This window comes from Myodes glareolus, chromosome 10, assembly GCF_982192425.1.
Source record: "Myodes glareolus chromosome 10, mMyoGla1.1, whole genome shotgun sequence".
Classification (NCBI taxonomy): domain Eukaryota; kingdom Metazoa; phylum Chordata; class Mammalia; order Rodentia; family Cricetidae; genus Myodes; species Myodes glareolus.
In genome coordinates, this window is record NC_142035.1 from 49596845 (window position 1) to 49610382 (window position 13538).

At 46.6% G+C, this 13538-nt stretch overlaps 1 protein-coding gene across 1 annotated transcript in view; it reads right to left on the reverse strand.

Annotated features, from left to right (window-relative positions):
• Nucleotides 1-12853, reverse strand: part of Ttl (tubulin tyrosine ligase) — a 29716-nt gene extending 16863 nt beyond the window's left edge. Inside the window, exons 1-3 of the mRNA XM_085696393.2 lie at nucleotides 12570-12853; nucleotides 9876-9954; nucleotides 839-1071 (exon numbers count right to left, since the gene is read on the reverse strand). Of these exons, the coding sequence (XP_085552519.2) occupies nucleotides 839-1071; nucleotides 9876-9954; nucleotides 12570-12726 (469 nt within the window). The 5' untranslated portion in view covers nucleotides 12727-12853. The remainder of the gene's footprint in view (nucleotides 1-838; nucleotides 1072-9875; nucleotides 9955-12569) is intronic.
• Nucleotides 12854-13538: the final 685 nt, after the last annotated feature.

Below are 13538 nucleotides of genomic sequence, written 5' to 3' on the forward strand. Positions count from 1 at the left end.
TTTGAAGGGAACCCTGGCAAGGTATTAATGCACTTGGTAGAGATCGGAAAGAAAAGGAGGAGCTGAGATTTGGGGCTTCGGAGACTGTGTGAACAGTGGGATCACACATTAAACAGGCAATGTGAAGGAGCAGGCTGCAGTGGGCAAGCTGGGAAAGATCTGAAAAGTTCCATGTCAGACGATTTGAGCTTGAAATGCCTTTTAGTGACAGAAAGGGTACCACTGAATCCAGAGCTTAAAGCGAAGACTCAGACGATAAACGTTCAGGAGGCTCCAGAAATCTCTAAAGGGCTGTGACCGAAGTTCAGTAAGCAGAGTATCTGCATAGCATACATAAAGCCCCGGTCAGGCTCCATCCCAATAAAACCAAGCATGGAAGTGCATACCTGTAATCCTAGCACTCAGATAGACAAGAAGAGCAAGATCAGGAGTTTCAGGTCATTCTCGGCCACTTAAGAGAGTATGAAGCCAGTCTAAGGTCACATGAGACCCTCTTTCAAAAAAAAAACTGTTTTCTAGAAATAAAAACTGGGCACGGTCTCTGATCATGATGACTGAGTGAGGCCACTCGCCTAATACATCAGTTAGGGCCTGTGAAACAGCCCGGTGGGTAAAGGCGTTTGCTGTGAACCCTAACAATCTAAATTCAGTCCCTGGGACCCATATGGCGGAAGGAGAGAACCAACTCCCGAAGGATGTGCTGACCTCCACACGCACAGCCTGGCATCCGTGCCACTCTCAAAACAAAGGAATAAATACATCCTTAAAAACCCAGTCTGCCCCTGAAGCATGCTGAAGAGCATCCCACAAGTGACAGAGGTTGGCAACGGTCACTTACCCTTGGCACCAGCTGATGACTTTGCAATCCAAACATTGCCTTCTCCATCCTCTTTCTTTCTGTTATAAGAAGCCAGGAAGAATTCTCTCTCATCCGTCCTGGAGTTACTGACCGGAAGCTGGATGCCATTCTGCGCGGGAGCGACTGGTGTCTTGAGGTTAGTTGGATAAATCACATAGGACTCGGGGAACCATGTGCAGGACTCAGACAGCTCGGGACTGGTCTTGACTAGCCTGGCAGATGACAGAGGGTCAGTCTCTGTTCCCAGGGAGATGTCACCTTGTTCAGAAAGGCTGTTGCTCCTCCCCACCCCACCCCCCACAAGCTTTTCCAGAAGCCAATACCCAGTCTGGTTTCCTCTCTATTCGTTCTTAGGCAGGAAGGTCAGACTTCCAATGCATCACACTGTCTGGCATGGCTCCAAAGCCACATCCAGGTTAATTCAAAGGCTCATGGTAGGCTGGGAGTATAGGACACTAGGTTTAATCCTCAGCACCAAATACACTAGACTTGGTGGTGCATGCCTATAACCCTAGCATTTGAGGAGTACAAGAAGGAAGGTCGGAAGTTCAAAGCTTAGAGACCAGCATGAACTATGAGAGACCCTCGCTTGAGACAACAAAAGCAAAACAACAACAAATCCCCACAAGGCTCAGAATTGAACTCATTTTAAATGTATCTCTATAAAAACTCAATGCAACCCTAAACTGAAAGGTGTTTCTACTAATATGTTATACTAGCTAGATCCAAATAAAAATGGGAGCAGCCCTTTAATGCCGGCACTGGGAGGCAGAGGCAGATGGATCTCTAGAGTACAAAACCAACCTTGTCTACACTGAGAGAGAGAGAGAGAGAGAGAGAGAGAGAGAGAGAGAAATATTTGAATAACTAGCAAAAATACTATCTTGGAGCAGCTGAAGAAAAATCTAGGGGAGAAAAACTATTAAATCTAAGTAATTACTCAGTCTAAATTGTCACTATGTTTAAGTTCTTTATTTCTTGCTTTTAGCTCAGGCTGTTATCCCAGCAGAATAAAGAAGGACTCCTCCCGATGGGACACAGGACAGGAGAGGATCCAAGGAAAAGCCTTCTGCTCCCAGAATGAGATAACATCACAGGAAACAGAGTCAGGCCCTGGGCAAGGCACATAAACGCGAGGGCTTCCTACTGCACCAGCTCTCCTGCCACTCCAGAGCTGGGGCTTCGAGAACCTGTTCCAAACAAAGAACCGAGTCACAGAGATGTGAAGTTCCCACATTACACGTGTGCAAGGCCCATCCAGGATGCAAACTCCAAACTCCCAAGTCCTAACATTAACCCCAACCCCAGGTCTGAATCATCGGGGTCTAACCAGGACAAGGCCAGGCCTCCTGGGGCTGCATGCTCTCTTCTGCCTAGAACAGAACTGCTTATGTGAGTTCTATATCAAGATTCCTCTACAAAGTCCAGTCTGAGCCAAGAGAAAAAAACAACATTTTAAATTAAGATTTAAAAAAAAAAATGGCTGGGTAAAGCGCTTGCAGCGCAGGCATGCGAGGCCCTGAACGTACATGAGCACAGAAGGCTGCATGCTGTGAAGTGTGCTGGGGCTCACTGGCCTGCCAGCTTAGCCAGTCTCAAAACACTTTTGGTTTGTAGAGACAGGGTTTCTCTGTGTACCCCTGGCTGTCCTGGAACTCATTCTGTAGGTCAGGCTGGTCTTGAATACATAGAAATCCACCTGCCTCTGCCTTGCAAGTACTGGGATTAAAAGCCTGAGCCTCCACGCCTGGATAGTACTTAATAATGACACCTGAGGCCTGAGCTTACTTTCTGGCCTCCGTACACATGGTATTAGCACATTCCAAAATGCACACACGCACGCGCGCACACACACACAGAGAGAGAGAGAGAGAGAGAGACAGACAGACAGACAGACAGACAGATTTTAAATAAAGCCATTTTAACAACAAACAGGTTTTGAAAGTTTCTTCAATCACAAAAAGACTAAGAAACATACACCACCAAGCTTCTAGCTCCCTGAATGTTCTTTAGCTCGGCACCCCGTCCTGTATGGTCATCAGGGTCCCGGGCAACCAGTGAGCATTTGAATGGTGGCCAGTAAGACTCAGGAAGTAAACTATGAACTATATCTAATTTTAATCACAAAACTAATGCACTGTGCTAATGCTTTTCCAGTAAGTACACCTTTATTGATTTAGCAGGCTAGCATTTCCTTTAGTATTGCCCTGCAACACTCAGGTCACACACAGGTGTTGCTCACACGTGGGTGGCGTTCCTAGGAGCACATACAGAAGCATCACTGCTCTATCCAGGAACAAGAGACTAATTCAGCTCAAGCAATGCTTTGTCCCTGGGCAAGGAGGAAATGGTATGCATTTACTATACAGTGAGGAGGGCTAGTTATGTACACCAGGAGGGGCATCTAAGGTGGAATGTGGTCATTTTTCTAGTTTAAAAAATAAATATTGGTGCTGGAGAGATGGTTCAGTGGTGAAGGGTATTTGCCATTCTCATAGAGGACCTAGGTTTGGCTCTCAGCACCCACATGGTGGTTGACAACCATTTGGAACTCCAGTTCCAGGGGATCTGACAGTTTTAGACCTCTTTAGCACCATGTGCATGTGGTACACACACACATATGCAGGTCAAACACTCATTCACATAAAATGGTAAGTAAATATTGGTAATTTTAAAATTAAAAAAGGTATATGAATAAGAAATTGAAAGAAGGACACAAAAGCTAAGGAAATGCCCAGGAGAGTAAAGAGAAAACTGAAAGTGCAAGCGGAGCACCTGGAAAAGGACACTCCACAGCTTCACCATCCGTGCCAACTGCTCCACTCACGGCCCAGGAAAATGAAAAAGCAGTCCGTTTGGTAAAGGCAACATTTTCAGCAAAGAATATGTGATGAACAATTTTTCCTCCACAGTCAAAAAAGAATCAATACTTTCAGTGGTTGAGATCATAAATACCTAACCTAAACATTATTTTTTTAAAAAAATATTTTACTCTGTGTGTGTGCGTGTGTGTGTGTATGTGTGTATACATGTGACTGTATGTGCCAGGGGAGAGCATAGGATCCCCTGAACCTGAAGGGTAGACATGACTGTGAGCTGCCCTCTGGGTGCTGGCAACCAAACTTACATCCCCTGAAAGGGCAGCGTGTGCTCTTAATCACTGAACTATCTCACCAATCCCTGAACAAAAACATTAAACATTTCTTTCCCCAGGAAAGTCTTCTATAACTGAACTACATATTCCCTGGCCTGCCAACAACTTCTTAACAGGATCTAAACTTATAACTTCAGCTGGCCTAAAATAGCTCCCATTCTTTCACAGAAAGAAAACCACTGCACATGGACAGATGATGAAATAAATTATTTTCAGGAAAAAAGTTTGAAAAGATATTGTGCTGGCCAGTTTTAAGTCAACTTGACACAAGCCAGAATCACCTAAGAGGAGAGTGCCTCAACTGAGAAAATGCACCCGTGGTAAGATCTGCTGTAGAGCATCTTCTTAGTGATTGATGGGGGCAGGCCCAGTCAATTGTGGGTGGGGCCACCCTTGGGCTGGTAGTTCTGAGTTCTGTAAAAAAGCAGGCTGAGCAAATCATGAGGAGCAAGCCAGTAAGCAGCACCCCTCCATGGTCTCTGCATTAGCTCTAGCCTTCATGTCCCTGCCTTGTCTGAGTTCCTATCCTGACTTCTTCCATGATAGACTACAATGCAGGCATGTACACCAAATAAACCCTTTCCCCCAAGCTGCCTTATGTCATGGTGCTTCATCACAGCAACAGTAACCCTAACTAAGACAGATTTTTCTCGTTTATAGTTAATCCCCAAGTAGCCGTTACAAACTCTAACATCAAAAATTAATTGAAAATTTAAAAAATATTAAAGCTTTTCTTAACCTTATGTAAATTATGATATGAGCAGATGTTGCCCAATTAATGCTTTGGGTATGCTTATATGAAAAAAAATTATCAAAGTTTAGTCTAAATAATGTTTGTTGAACTCATGATACAGGCATCTTTTAATATTTTGCATCTGTCAAAGAATTTCATCTACATGTAAAAAATGAGTTTCTGTCATAACAGACACAACTTCCGAGGCCGGGTTAGAGTGTGGCTTTACTGGGACGGTGACAGAGATGACAGAGGTCTCCTTTCCCCTCATGCCACTGTATGGTGCAAACTGGAAACATTTGCTTCCCTGCACCTGCTGATACAAACCGGACACATTTGTTTCCTCAGGCTCACTCTGGATAAAGTATCATGGCTACAGCTGCCCAGCTGGCTCAGTAGAGGATTGCAAACATTGTGTCACATGCACCACCAGTTCAGGAAAAAAAATAAAGAGAAGACAGTAATCTTTTTTTTTTTTTTGGTTTTTCGAGACAGGGTTTCTCTGTAGCTTTGGTGCCTGTCCTGGAGCTAGCTCTTGTAGACCAGGCTGGCCTCGAACTCACAAAGATCCACCCGCCTCTGCCTCCCGAGTGCTGGGATTAAAGGCATGTGTCACCACCGCCCGGTCAGGGATCTTAATGAGTATTCTCTGTCAACACTCTTTGGTGGGGAGTAGAAAGCATTTTCCTGTATTAACTCCAATTCATTCCTATGTTCTTGAAGCAGAAATACTTGCCAAGTCATTATTTTCACCCAGTAAGCCATTATTTCATTCAGTTTTCATTGATTTTTAAATGGCAGTATTATATAAAAATCTCACATATATTCATATTATACATACATGAACTAAATGTATAGACCAAAGAAGAAAAGACTTTGTAATCTACCCATACACACATGACAATTTGTGTTCCAATTTCATATCATGTTAATAATCATCATTTTATATATTTTATTATGCCAAAAAGGCAAAAGATTTTACTTGTAATGGTATTGTGACTGTTGATTGAAAAACTAAAAAAAATTGAAAATATGTCAAACATAACTTAAAGGTACTTTTCAATATGTTAAATACCCCTTTAAGTTCAATATTTGTTTTGTTTTGGTTTTGGTTTTGGTTTTTTGAGACAGGGTTTCTGTAGCTTTGGAGCATGTCCTGGAACTAGTTTTTGTAGACCAGGTTGGTCTCGAACTCACAGAGATTCTCCTGCCTCTGCCTCCCAAGTGCTGGGGTTAAAGGTGTGTGTCACCACTGCCTGGCTCCCAATATTAAGAAAATGGTCTGATATAAACTGGAATTCAGCTAATGGGGACACGTTTTTCTATTTTTCAAATGATATGCTTTTGTTGTGTTTTTCAGACAGAGTTTCACTGTCTTGAAGCACTAGCTGTCCTGGAACTCGCTCTGTGGACCAGGCTGGCCTCAAACTCACAGAGATTTACCTGCCTCTGCCTCCCTCCACCACTGCCCAGCTGCACCACTGATATGTTTTTGCTTAGAATCCAAGCCAACATTTTTTAAAAATTAATTTATTTTGACAACATATATATGAATATTAATGGAAAGATTTGCTTGATGGTTCAGCTATTAAGAATCTTGTACATATATTGGAACAACTTGGGTATGGAAATACACTTTTTTTTGTTTGGTGTGTGTGTGTGTGTGTGTGTGTGTGAGAGAGAGAGAGAGAGAGAGAGAGAGAGAGAGAGAGAGAGTCTCATGTAACCCAGGCTGGCCTCTTTGGGACTTTGTTATATTTATTAGGTGAACACTCTACCAACAGAGCTGCATTCCCAGTTCTAAATCTACTTTTCAACCATAGATTTATGAAAACTAAATCAGATAAAGGGTTTCCAGTTAAAATGCAACCTCTGAACTAAGACATGATACAAGTATAAAATACATGCCAGATTTTGAAGATTTAGAATGAGAAAAGTGTAATTCATTTTTGTATATTAATAACACATCAAAAAGCCAATAGAGATTAGGGTGTGGGTTTTTGTGGGGGCTACTTTTTTTTATAATGTTGAGGATCAAATCCAAAGCTTTGCACATTAAAAGCGAGTGTTCTACCAATAAGCTGCACCCTAACCCCCACTGCCTTGGCTGCGGTTGCTCTTGCTGTGATGAAGCACCGTGAACAAAGGCACCCTGGGCGTGAAAAGGTTTGTTTTGCTCACAGTTCCATAGAGCAGATTATCCAAAGCAACGATTGCAGGAATTCAAACAGGGCAGGATCCTGGAGTCAGGAGCTGATGCAGAGGCCATGCAGGAGTGCTGAGTGCTGTTTGCTGGCTTGCACCTCGTGGCTTGCTCGGGTGGCTTTTTTTATAGAACCCAGGACCACTAGCCCAAGGATGGCCCCACCCACAATGGGCTGGGCCCTCCCCCAACAATCACTAACTAAGAAAATGCCCTACAGCCAGATTTTATGGAGGCATTTTCTCATTTGTGGCTCCCTCCTCTCTGATGACTTTATCTTGTTTCAAGTTGACATAAAACTATTCAGCACCCCCATAATTTGGATTTATTTGCTTAAATAAAACAGATTGACTTGACGGTACCTGTTCTTTATCCCCGCTGTTTTAGGTCTAAAGCTACACATGGGACCAGCATCCCGTTTCTGTTGGGCAGTGCCGGTTTGTAAGAGGATCTTGGTTTGGAAGCCCTAACTTCCAGTTCAGAGCCATGGCTGAGCTCTGCGTTCGGTCCTCTGCATTTCTTCCCTCCCTTCAGCAGCCAGTTTGGGAAGCAACTGTGCACGTGTAGGTCTATCCACAGCTGCAAGGGAATAATCCTCAGAAGAGGAAAAGCCTGCCACCCTGCCAGGAGATAAAAAGGCCTTCAAGGGCGCTAGGCTGTGGTCATAGGGTCATAGGTCCTTTCTGGCACTCCCTGAAGTAGTGGGAAGAAGGAACAGGTTGTCCAAGATTCAGCACAGAACCCCAACAAGGCTCTGGGAAGCCCTCTCAGGCATGCTTGGCCAGACTGATCTATCTGTACAGATTAGAACCTTCCTGGCTCAGTATGAACTGCTGTGGCCTTGGAACTCACAGCTGACACCCCCACTTTGCAGGTCCATTCTATGCCATAAAATGAGAGAGCTCACCGTCTAATAGTCAAGCATCCCTCTACACCATGCAGTCACCACAGGCAAACACACTGCAGAAGGAAACCTGCGTCTCCTGGAATTGCTACAGCCCCTGGTAGAACCCTTAGAGAACAAGGAAGTTGATGATGATGGTGACAACAGTCACCATTTACAAGATGCCATTACAGATGAGGGGTATTATCATCACCTTGTAAGCCCTGAGATTTAGGGTGGCGCTGTCCAAGGTAATAGACCTGGTCATGACTCCAGTCCTGTATTCTCTGACTCATTACAGGTGTTAAATATGCAAATATGCAAAACACTATTATTTTTTATAGCATCCTCTGCTTCCCACTTATAAAAGCAAAATTCTACTTTTGTCTTTATGACTCTGTGTGGGCATGTTCACATTCCAAAGGGTGTGGGTGCCCACAGCGGCCAGATGAGCTAGTCAGAGGCAGTTGTGAGCTGCGTATGAGTGCTGAGATCCTAACACAACTCCTCTGGAAGGGCAATATGTGTGTTCTTCACTCCTGAGCCAACTCTTCAGACCTGGTCATTTACATCCTAGACATAAAAAGAATACATTGGCCAGATAGTGGCAGCACACACCTTTAATCCCAGCACTGGGGAAGCAGGGGCAAAGGGATCTCTGTGAGTTCAAGGTCAGCCTGGTCTATAAAATGAGTTCATATAGGCAGAGCCATAACATAGAGAAACCCTGTCTAAAACAAACAAACAAACAAATACATCATACAAAGACTTTAGGAAGCCTCACTCTCTTTTAGGAGTTACTGCTAACTCATGAAAACCCATCCCAGAGAAGAGAGACAGGAAAGACACCAGAACCACAACATCCAAAGAAAAACAGAGATATAACTATACACACTTGATCTCTTAAGTCCAAAAGAAACATTAGCAAGGAAAAAGAGCATTTTGCGTTGGATCCCATCTCCTAGTGTCTCTATGTGAAGGCTTGTTGACTATTCATACACATTTACAAACTGCAGAGAAAGAGTCCAGGAGACCTGAATCTTAGAGACCAGACTGAGAGCTTCCTCATGAACATGAAGCATTGATGACCATGACGACCAGAGTTGTAGTTAGGTACTCCCATTGCATTTACAGAGAAGGAAGTTGAAGCACAGCACAAATACCTGTGTGTAGCAGGCCCTTGTGTGGCATCCACTTACCCAGTCACCTAGTTTAACCCTCACAATTGCTTTGTGAGGGAGGTATTCAGGCTTGAGAGATGAGGAGATTTGCCCACTAATTAGATTCTTCAAAGAACTGAGATTAATCGCGAGCAGCTAACCACTCTCTACTTCCGCCTTATAATACCACGCTTGTGCTATCTAGTTATACCCCAGTGGCTCAGAGATGATGGTTGCTGCACTCATGTGAATATCTTCTGAGCTCCCCCCTCACCAGCTGCTTGGGAGTCTTCTGAGGAGACTTGCACACCCTTCTCCAGGGACCACAAATGCTTGGCAACTTAGTCTCTGCTCCAGCCCCTTACCCACAAGAAGAGAGCATGGGAAAGCTTGTAGGTGAACAAACGCCAAGACAAAGTGGAACTCCTCCGGACTGACATGTGGGCAGATGCGTCACCTTGCTTCAAGTGAGACAACTCTGAGGTGACATCCACCGCAGAGCACTGGGGTAGGACTTCAGCTAAAACTACCTCTCAGCTCACTCTGCCCCCTCGCGTGCAGATGGGTCTGCCTTGAGTCTCTTCCAAGAAATCACTGACATTAGAACCCCCCTTCCGGAGAGCCGGGCTCTGCTTCTAGGGAGCCTCACCTAGGAGACAGGCAGGCTTTAGCAAGTCATACACAGCAACGCCTTAAACTGTAACCAAAGCCACCTAGAAGAGCCCACAGCCCTGATTCCTGTTGACTTTGAAAACAGTACATCACACCCCCCCCTGCCCCGCACACTTAAAATAATCCCTTATCTTGGCCTAAGTGCTTCAGGATGACAGCTGAAATCATTTTATAGAAAACACCAAAAATGGAGGTCTTTGGGAACACTTACTTCACTAAGGAAGCCTTTCGGCACAGTTTGTCCGCCCCCCTGTAGTAATTCACCAGCTGTGCCAGCCCGGGCTCGTGACCTACAAGGAAAGAAGAGGCTGAGAATGGCAAGGGAGCGGGTGCAGAGCGACAGAGTCAGGAGCCGTGTGCAGAACAGGTGTGTCAGGCCCAGCTTTCCTCCTGTGTCCCCTCACTATCTACCGTCAATACCGCAACAGCAACACTGACATGCAGGTCCGCTGGGATGTGGCCAACTTCCTTCGTATTAGGAGAGCACTGGGTGCTTTTTCTTTCATTTCTCCTTGGTCCTAACATAGCTCTCTCTTAGCTGAACACACCGAGGCCTGTAACCCACTGAGCAAGGCTACCTACATACAGCCACACATCCATCCCAATCTCACGTTCCCCAAACATCAAAGAAGGCAGCGGAGTACAGCACATCTCCCTCCAGGAGCTTCTAGAAGCCACTAAGAAGTGAAGGAAGGGAGCAGAAAGGCCCCGAGACAATGTCAGAGCCCTGAGAACTTCTTTGCACTGTCCACAAGAAAACATTTCAATAGCTCTTACTACAAAAGCCTTTCCAAAACCACTATAGGAAGCTTGGAGCGCAGCACGCCATCACCACGTATGAGGTCACGGGTTCAATCCCCGGCACCATAAAAGATGAAATGAAATAAATGAAGATAAAAATTAGAAATAAAACGATGTGGCCGGGTGGTGGTGGTGCATGCCTTTAATCCTAGCACTTGGGAGGCAGAGGTAGGAGGATCTCTGTGAGTTCAAGTCCAGCCTGGTCTACAGAGTGAGTTCCAGGACAGGCTCCAAAGCTACACAGAGAAACCATTTCAAAAACAAACCAAAAGAAATAAAATGAAAGAACAAAAATATATTTTATTTATAAAAATTTAACTCCTAACAAAATGCTTTGCATTTCCGGTAACAAAAGGTAAGATTTAAAAAAGAGACTCGGAGTTGGTGTCAGGGGTAACAATAATTAATCCAACCATGGCACATAACCACGTCAGACCTTTCAGACACTATCTGGTTTTCACAGTCGCCCTGGGGAAGACAGGTTCGATTCACTGTTGACCTGGTACCTCCTCATCCCATTGGCCCTGGCCTTCCAGTGCTGAACATGACTCTGTTTTCTCCTTGGGTTTCATGCAGCCCATTTTAGACAAAAAGTAAATACTCCCAACAGTGAGGGTGCAGGACCATTTTAGTTAAGAGGATGCACCCGTCTTTTCCCTAAAAATAAAAAGTTGCTGGTCATCTGCTAACTTTGTGGTGCCTTCTCAGGACTGGGATCACAAAGGGTTTCATTTTGTCACCGTAGCAGCAAGGCCACCTACCCCTGCCCCAGTCTGAGCAGAGCCTTTGGGTGTGTTCTCAATACCAAGACTCTACCTAGGCTCGTACCATCAGGCATTGCCAAGTGCCAAGCGGAAGGGAAGTCAGGAAGGGAAGTGACAAAGCCAAGAGGGACCTCCTGGTAGTTGTTCCTGTACTCCTTCTGGGGAAGTTAGTTTTGGAGGATTTTCTTTGCTGAGCCCTTCCAGGGGAATCTGATAGCAAGCACATTTCTAGGCTGAGATTTCTGAGGCTTCCAACCAGTCACTCCCTGGAGTCACCTTGATACAGTGTAAACTTGTATAACATGAAAAGTTGTCCCTGGACTATTTCAGTAAGGGTAAGCCTTAATGTACTTCATCCTTCAGGCCATCACATCTTGATAGGGCTGTAAAGACACCCAAATGCCTTAAGCAAGCTTGCCAAACAGTCAGTTAATTCCAAACTGGCCCGCTTTCAGTCTAGTCTCACCCATCTCTGACCACACCTTTTTCTGAAAACACTCCCCTCTCTAGGGTACCCTTCAAGGTAAAGTTGCCTCCTCTCTGCTATCAGTTCTCTCCTCTGTCCTTGGAATACAACCGACTCCACCCCCAAGTGAGTTTTTGCAAAAAGAACCAGCTACTCAGAGAGAGAGGCAGGCCCTCCCCAGATGACTGTGCAATGAAGGCCCCGTGAGAGCAGGCTCAAGTCTGTGGGATGCTAGTTGAACCCATCTGGACAACTTCTAGATTACGTCATTTAAAAGGGAGTCGCTGTCCCTTCCTGCAGGAAAGTATGGGAATGAAGTGGTACCAAGCCAGCTTCATGTAGATGAGGAGACCAAAGGGCATCCAAACTCCTGTAAAAACCATCATTAGACGCACAGTTGCGAATGCACACTTTTAGTGCCGCTAAAAACCTCTTCACTCCCACCCTCTCCCACTCTCCCCGCACCCTGCTTCCCTGGAAGCTCCCGCTTTGGGTTATTCAGTGAGTCTTTTCCAAATTTCCTGTGCCTCCCGGTAGCACAAGCTGCTGGGGTTTCGACAACGACAACTCCCCCTCCACACCCACACCGCACAAGGTGGAATGCTCGGTGGCGGAAAGCTGCAAGATGACTGCAGCGGGCGCAGGGAGGCTGGGGGACGAGGCCGACACTTCGGGTGCAGGACTAGGTCACTGTCAGCAGCCATGGCACCCGCACCGAGGCTCCTTTCCGAATCCAGCTATGTGTTTAGGTCTTGCTGGATCCATTTTAGATCTGCCAGAGCGAGCAAGCGCCTAGAGAAGATTAATGACCTTAAAAACAAAAGCGCTGGCTTCCCGGGGCCATGCGCGCAGCGGCCACGAGGGAAAGGCTCACCCAGTCTCCCGAAGGGCAGCCGGTTCCTCTCGCCCAGCATCAAGTTGAACCTGGGGTTGTCCCGCCGCAGCCTCTTCCAGTGGCCGGTGGCCAGCAGCAGCCGGGAGACCTCGGCGTAGACGCTGCTATTCTCGTCGCGCACCACGAAGGTGTACATGGCGATGGGCCGCGCGCCCCGCAGCCGCCGCACGAGTCCAAGGCCCAGCGGCCCAGCGTGGTCGCTGCCCCAACCCCAGCCGTCCCTCCCAGCTCCAGAGCCGCGCCTCCGGGTCCCCTCAGCGCCGACCCTGGGCTCCCGCGCCACCGCCCGAGTGGCGAGCGCCACCCGGACGCCGCGCCCACCGCCGGTGCCCCGCCCACGACCGTGATTCCGCGCGGCGCTCGGGGCAGGTCTGCCGGCCGCTGCGGCTGGAGCTCGGTGCAGGGCCCGCCCCAGGGTGGCCGCTGCTCTGCTGGGGTGCCGGTGGCGTGGGGCGCAGGTGTGGTTGCAGTAGACGCGAAGTGCGGTGGAGAGACAGAGCGAAATGATTCCAGCTGTGCCCGGGTCATAGCCTGCAAATATCCCTTTCTGCAGTCTGTCTTTCTCTCCCACCTAGTTCAAAATCAGATTTGATGGGTGAAAACAAAAGATCCAGGCAGGGGATGTAGCTGAGTTGGTAGAGTACTTGATTAGTCAGCCCCGAGCCCTGGGTCCGATCTCCAGCCTTGTAAAATCACGCCTGCCTCTAAGCCCAACACTAAGGAGGTAGGGGAAGAAAAATCAGGTATTCAAGGTCGTCCTCAGCTACTTAGAGAATTCGAGGCCAGCTGGGCTACTGTCTCAAAATAAACCAAAACTAAAGTTCTAAGTTTCCTTCCTGTACCCAAGTGAAGCTGTGCTTCCCATCGGATCTGCTCGCTGTTGGTTTCCAAGGAGGGAGTGTGTGTCAAACTCTGTCATCAGCTGAGGAGGGCTCCTCTGGACTCTGC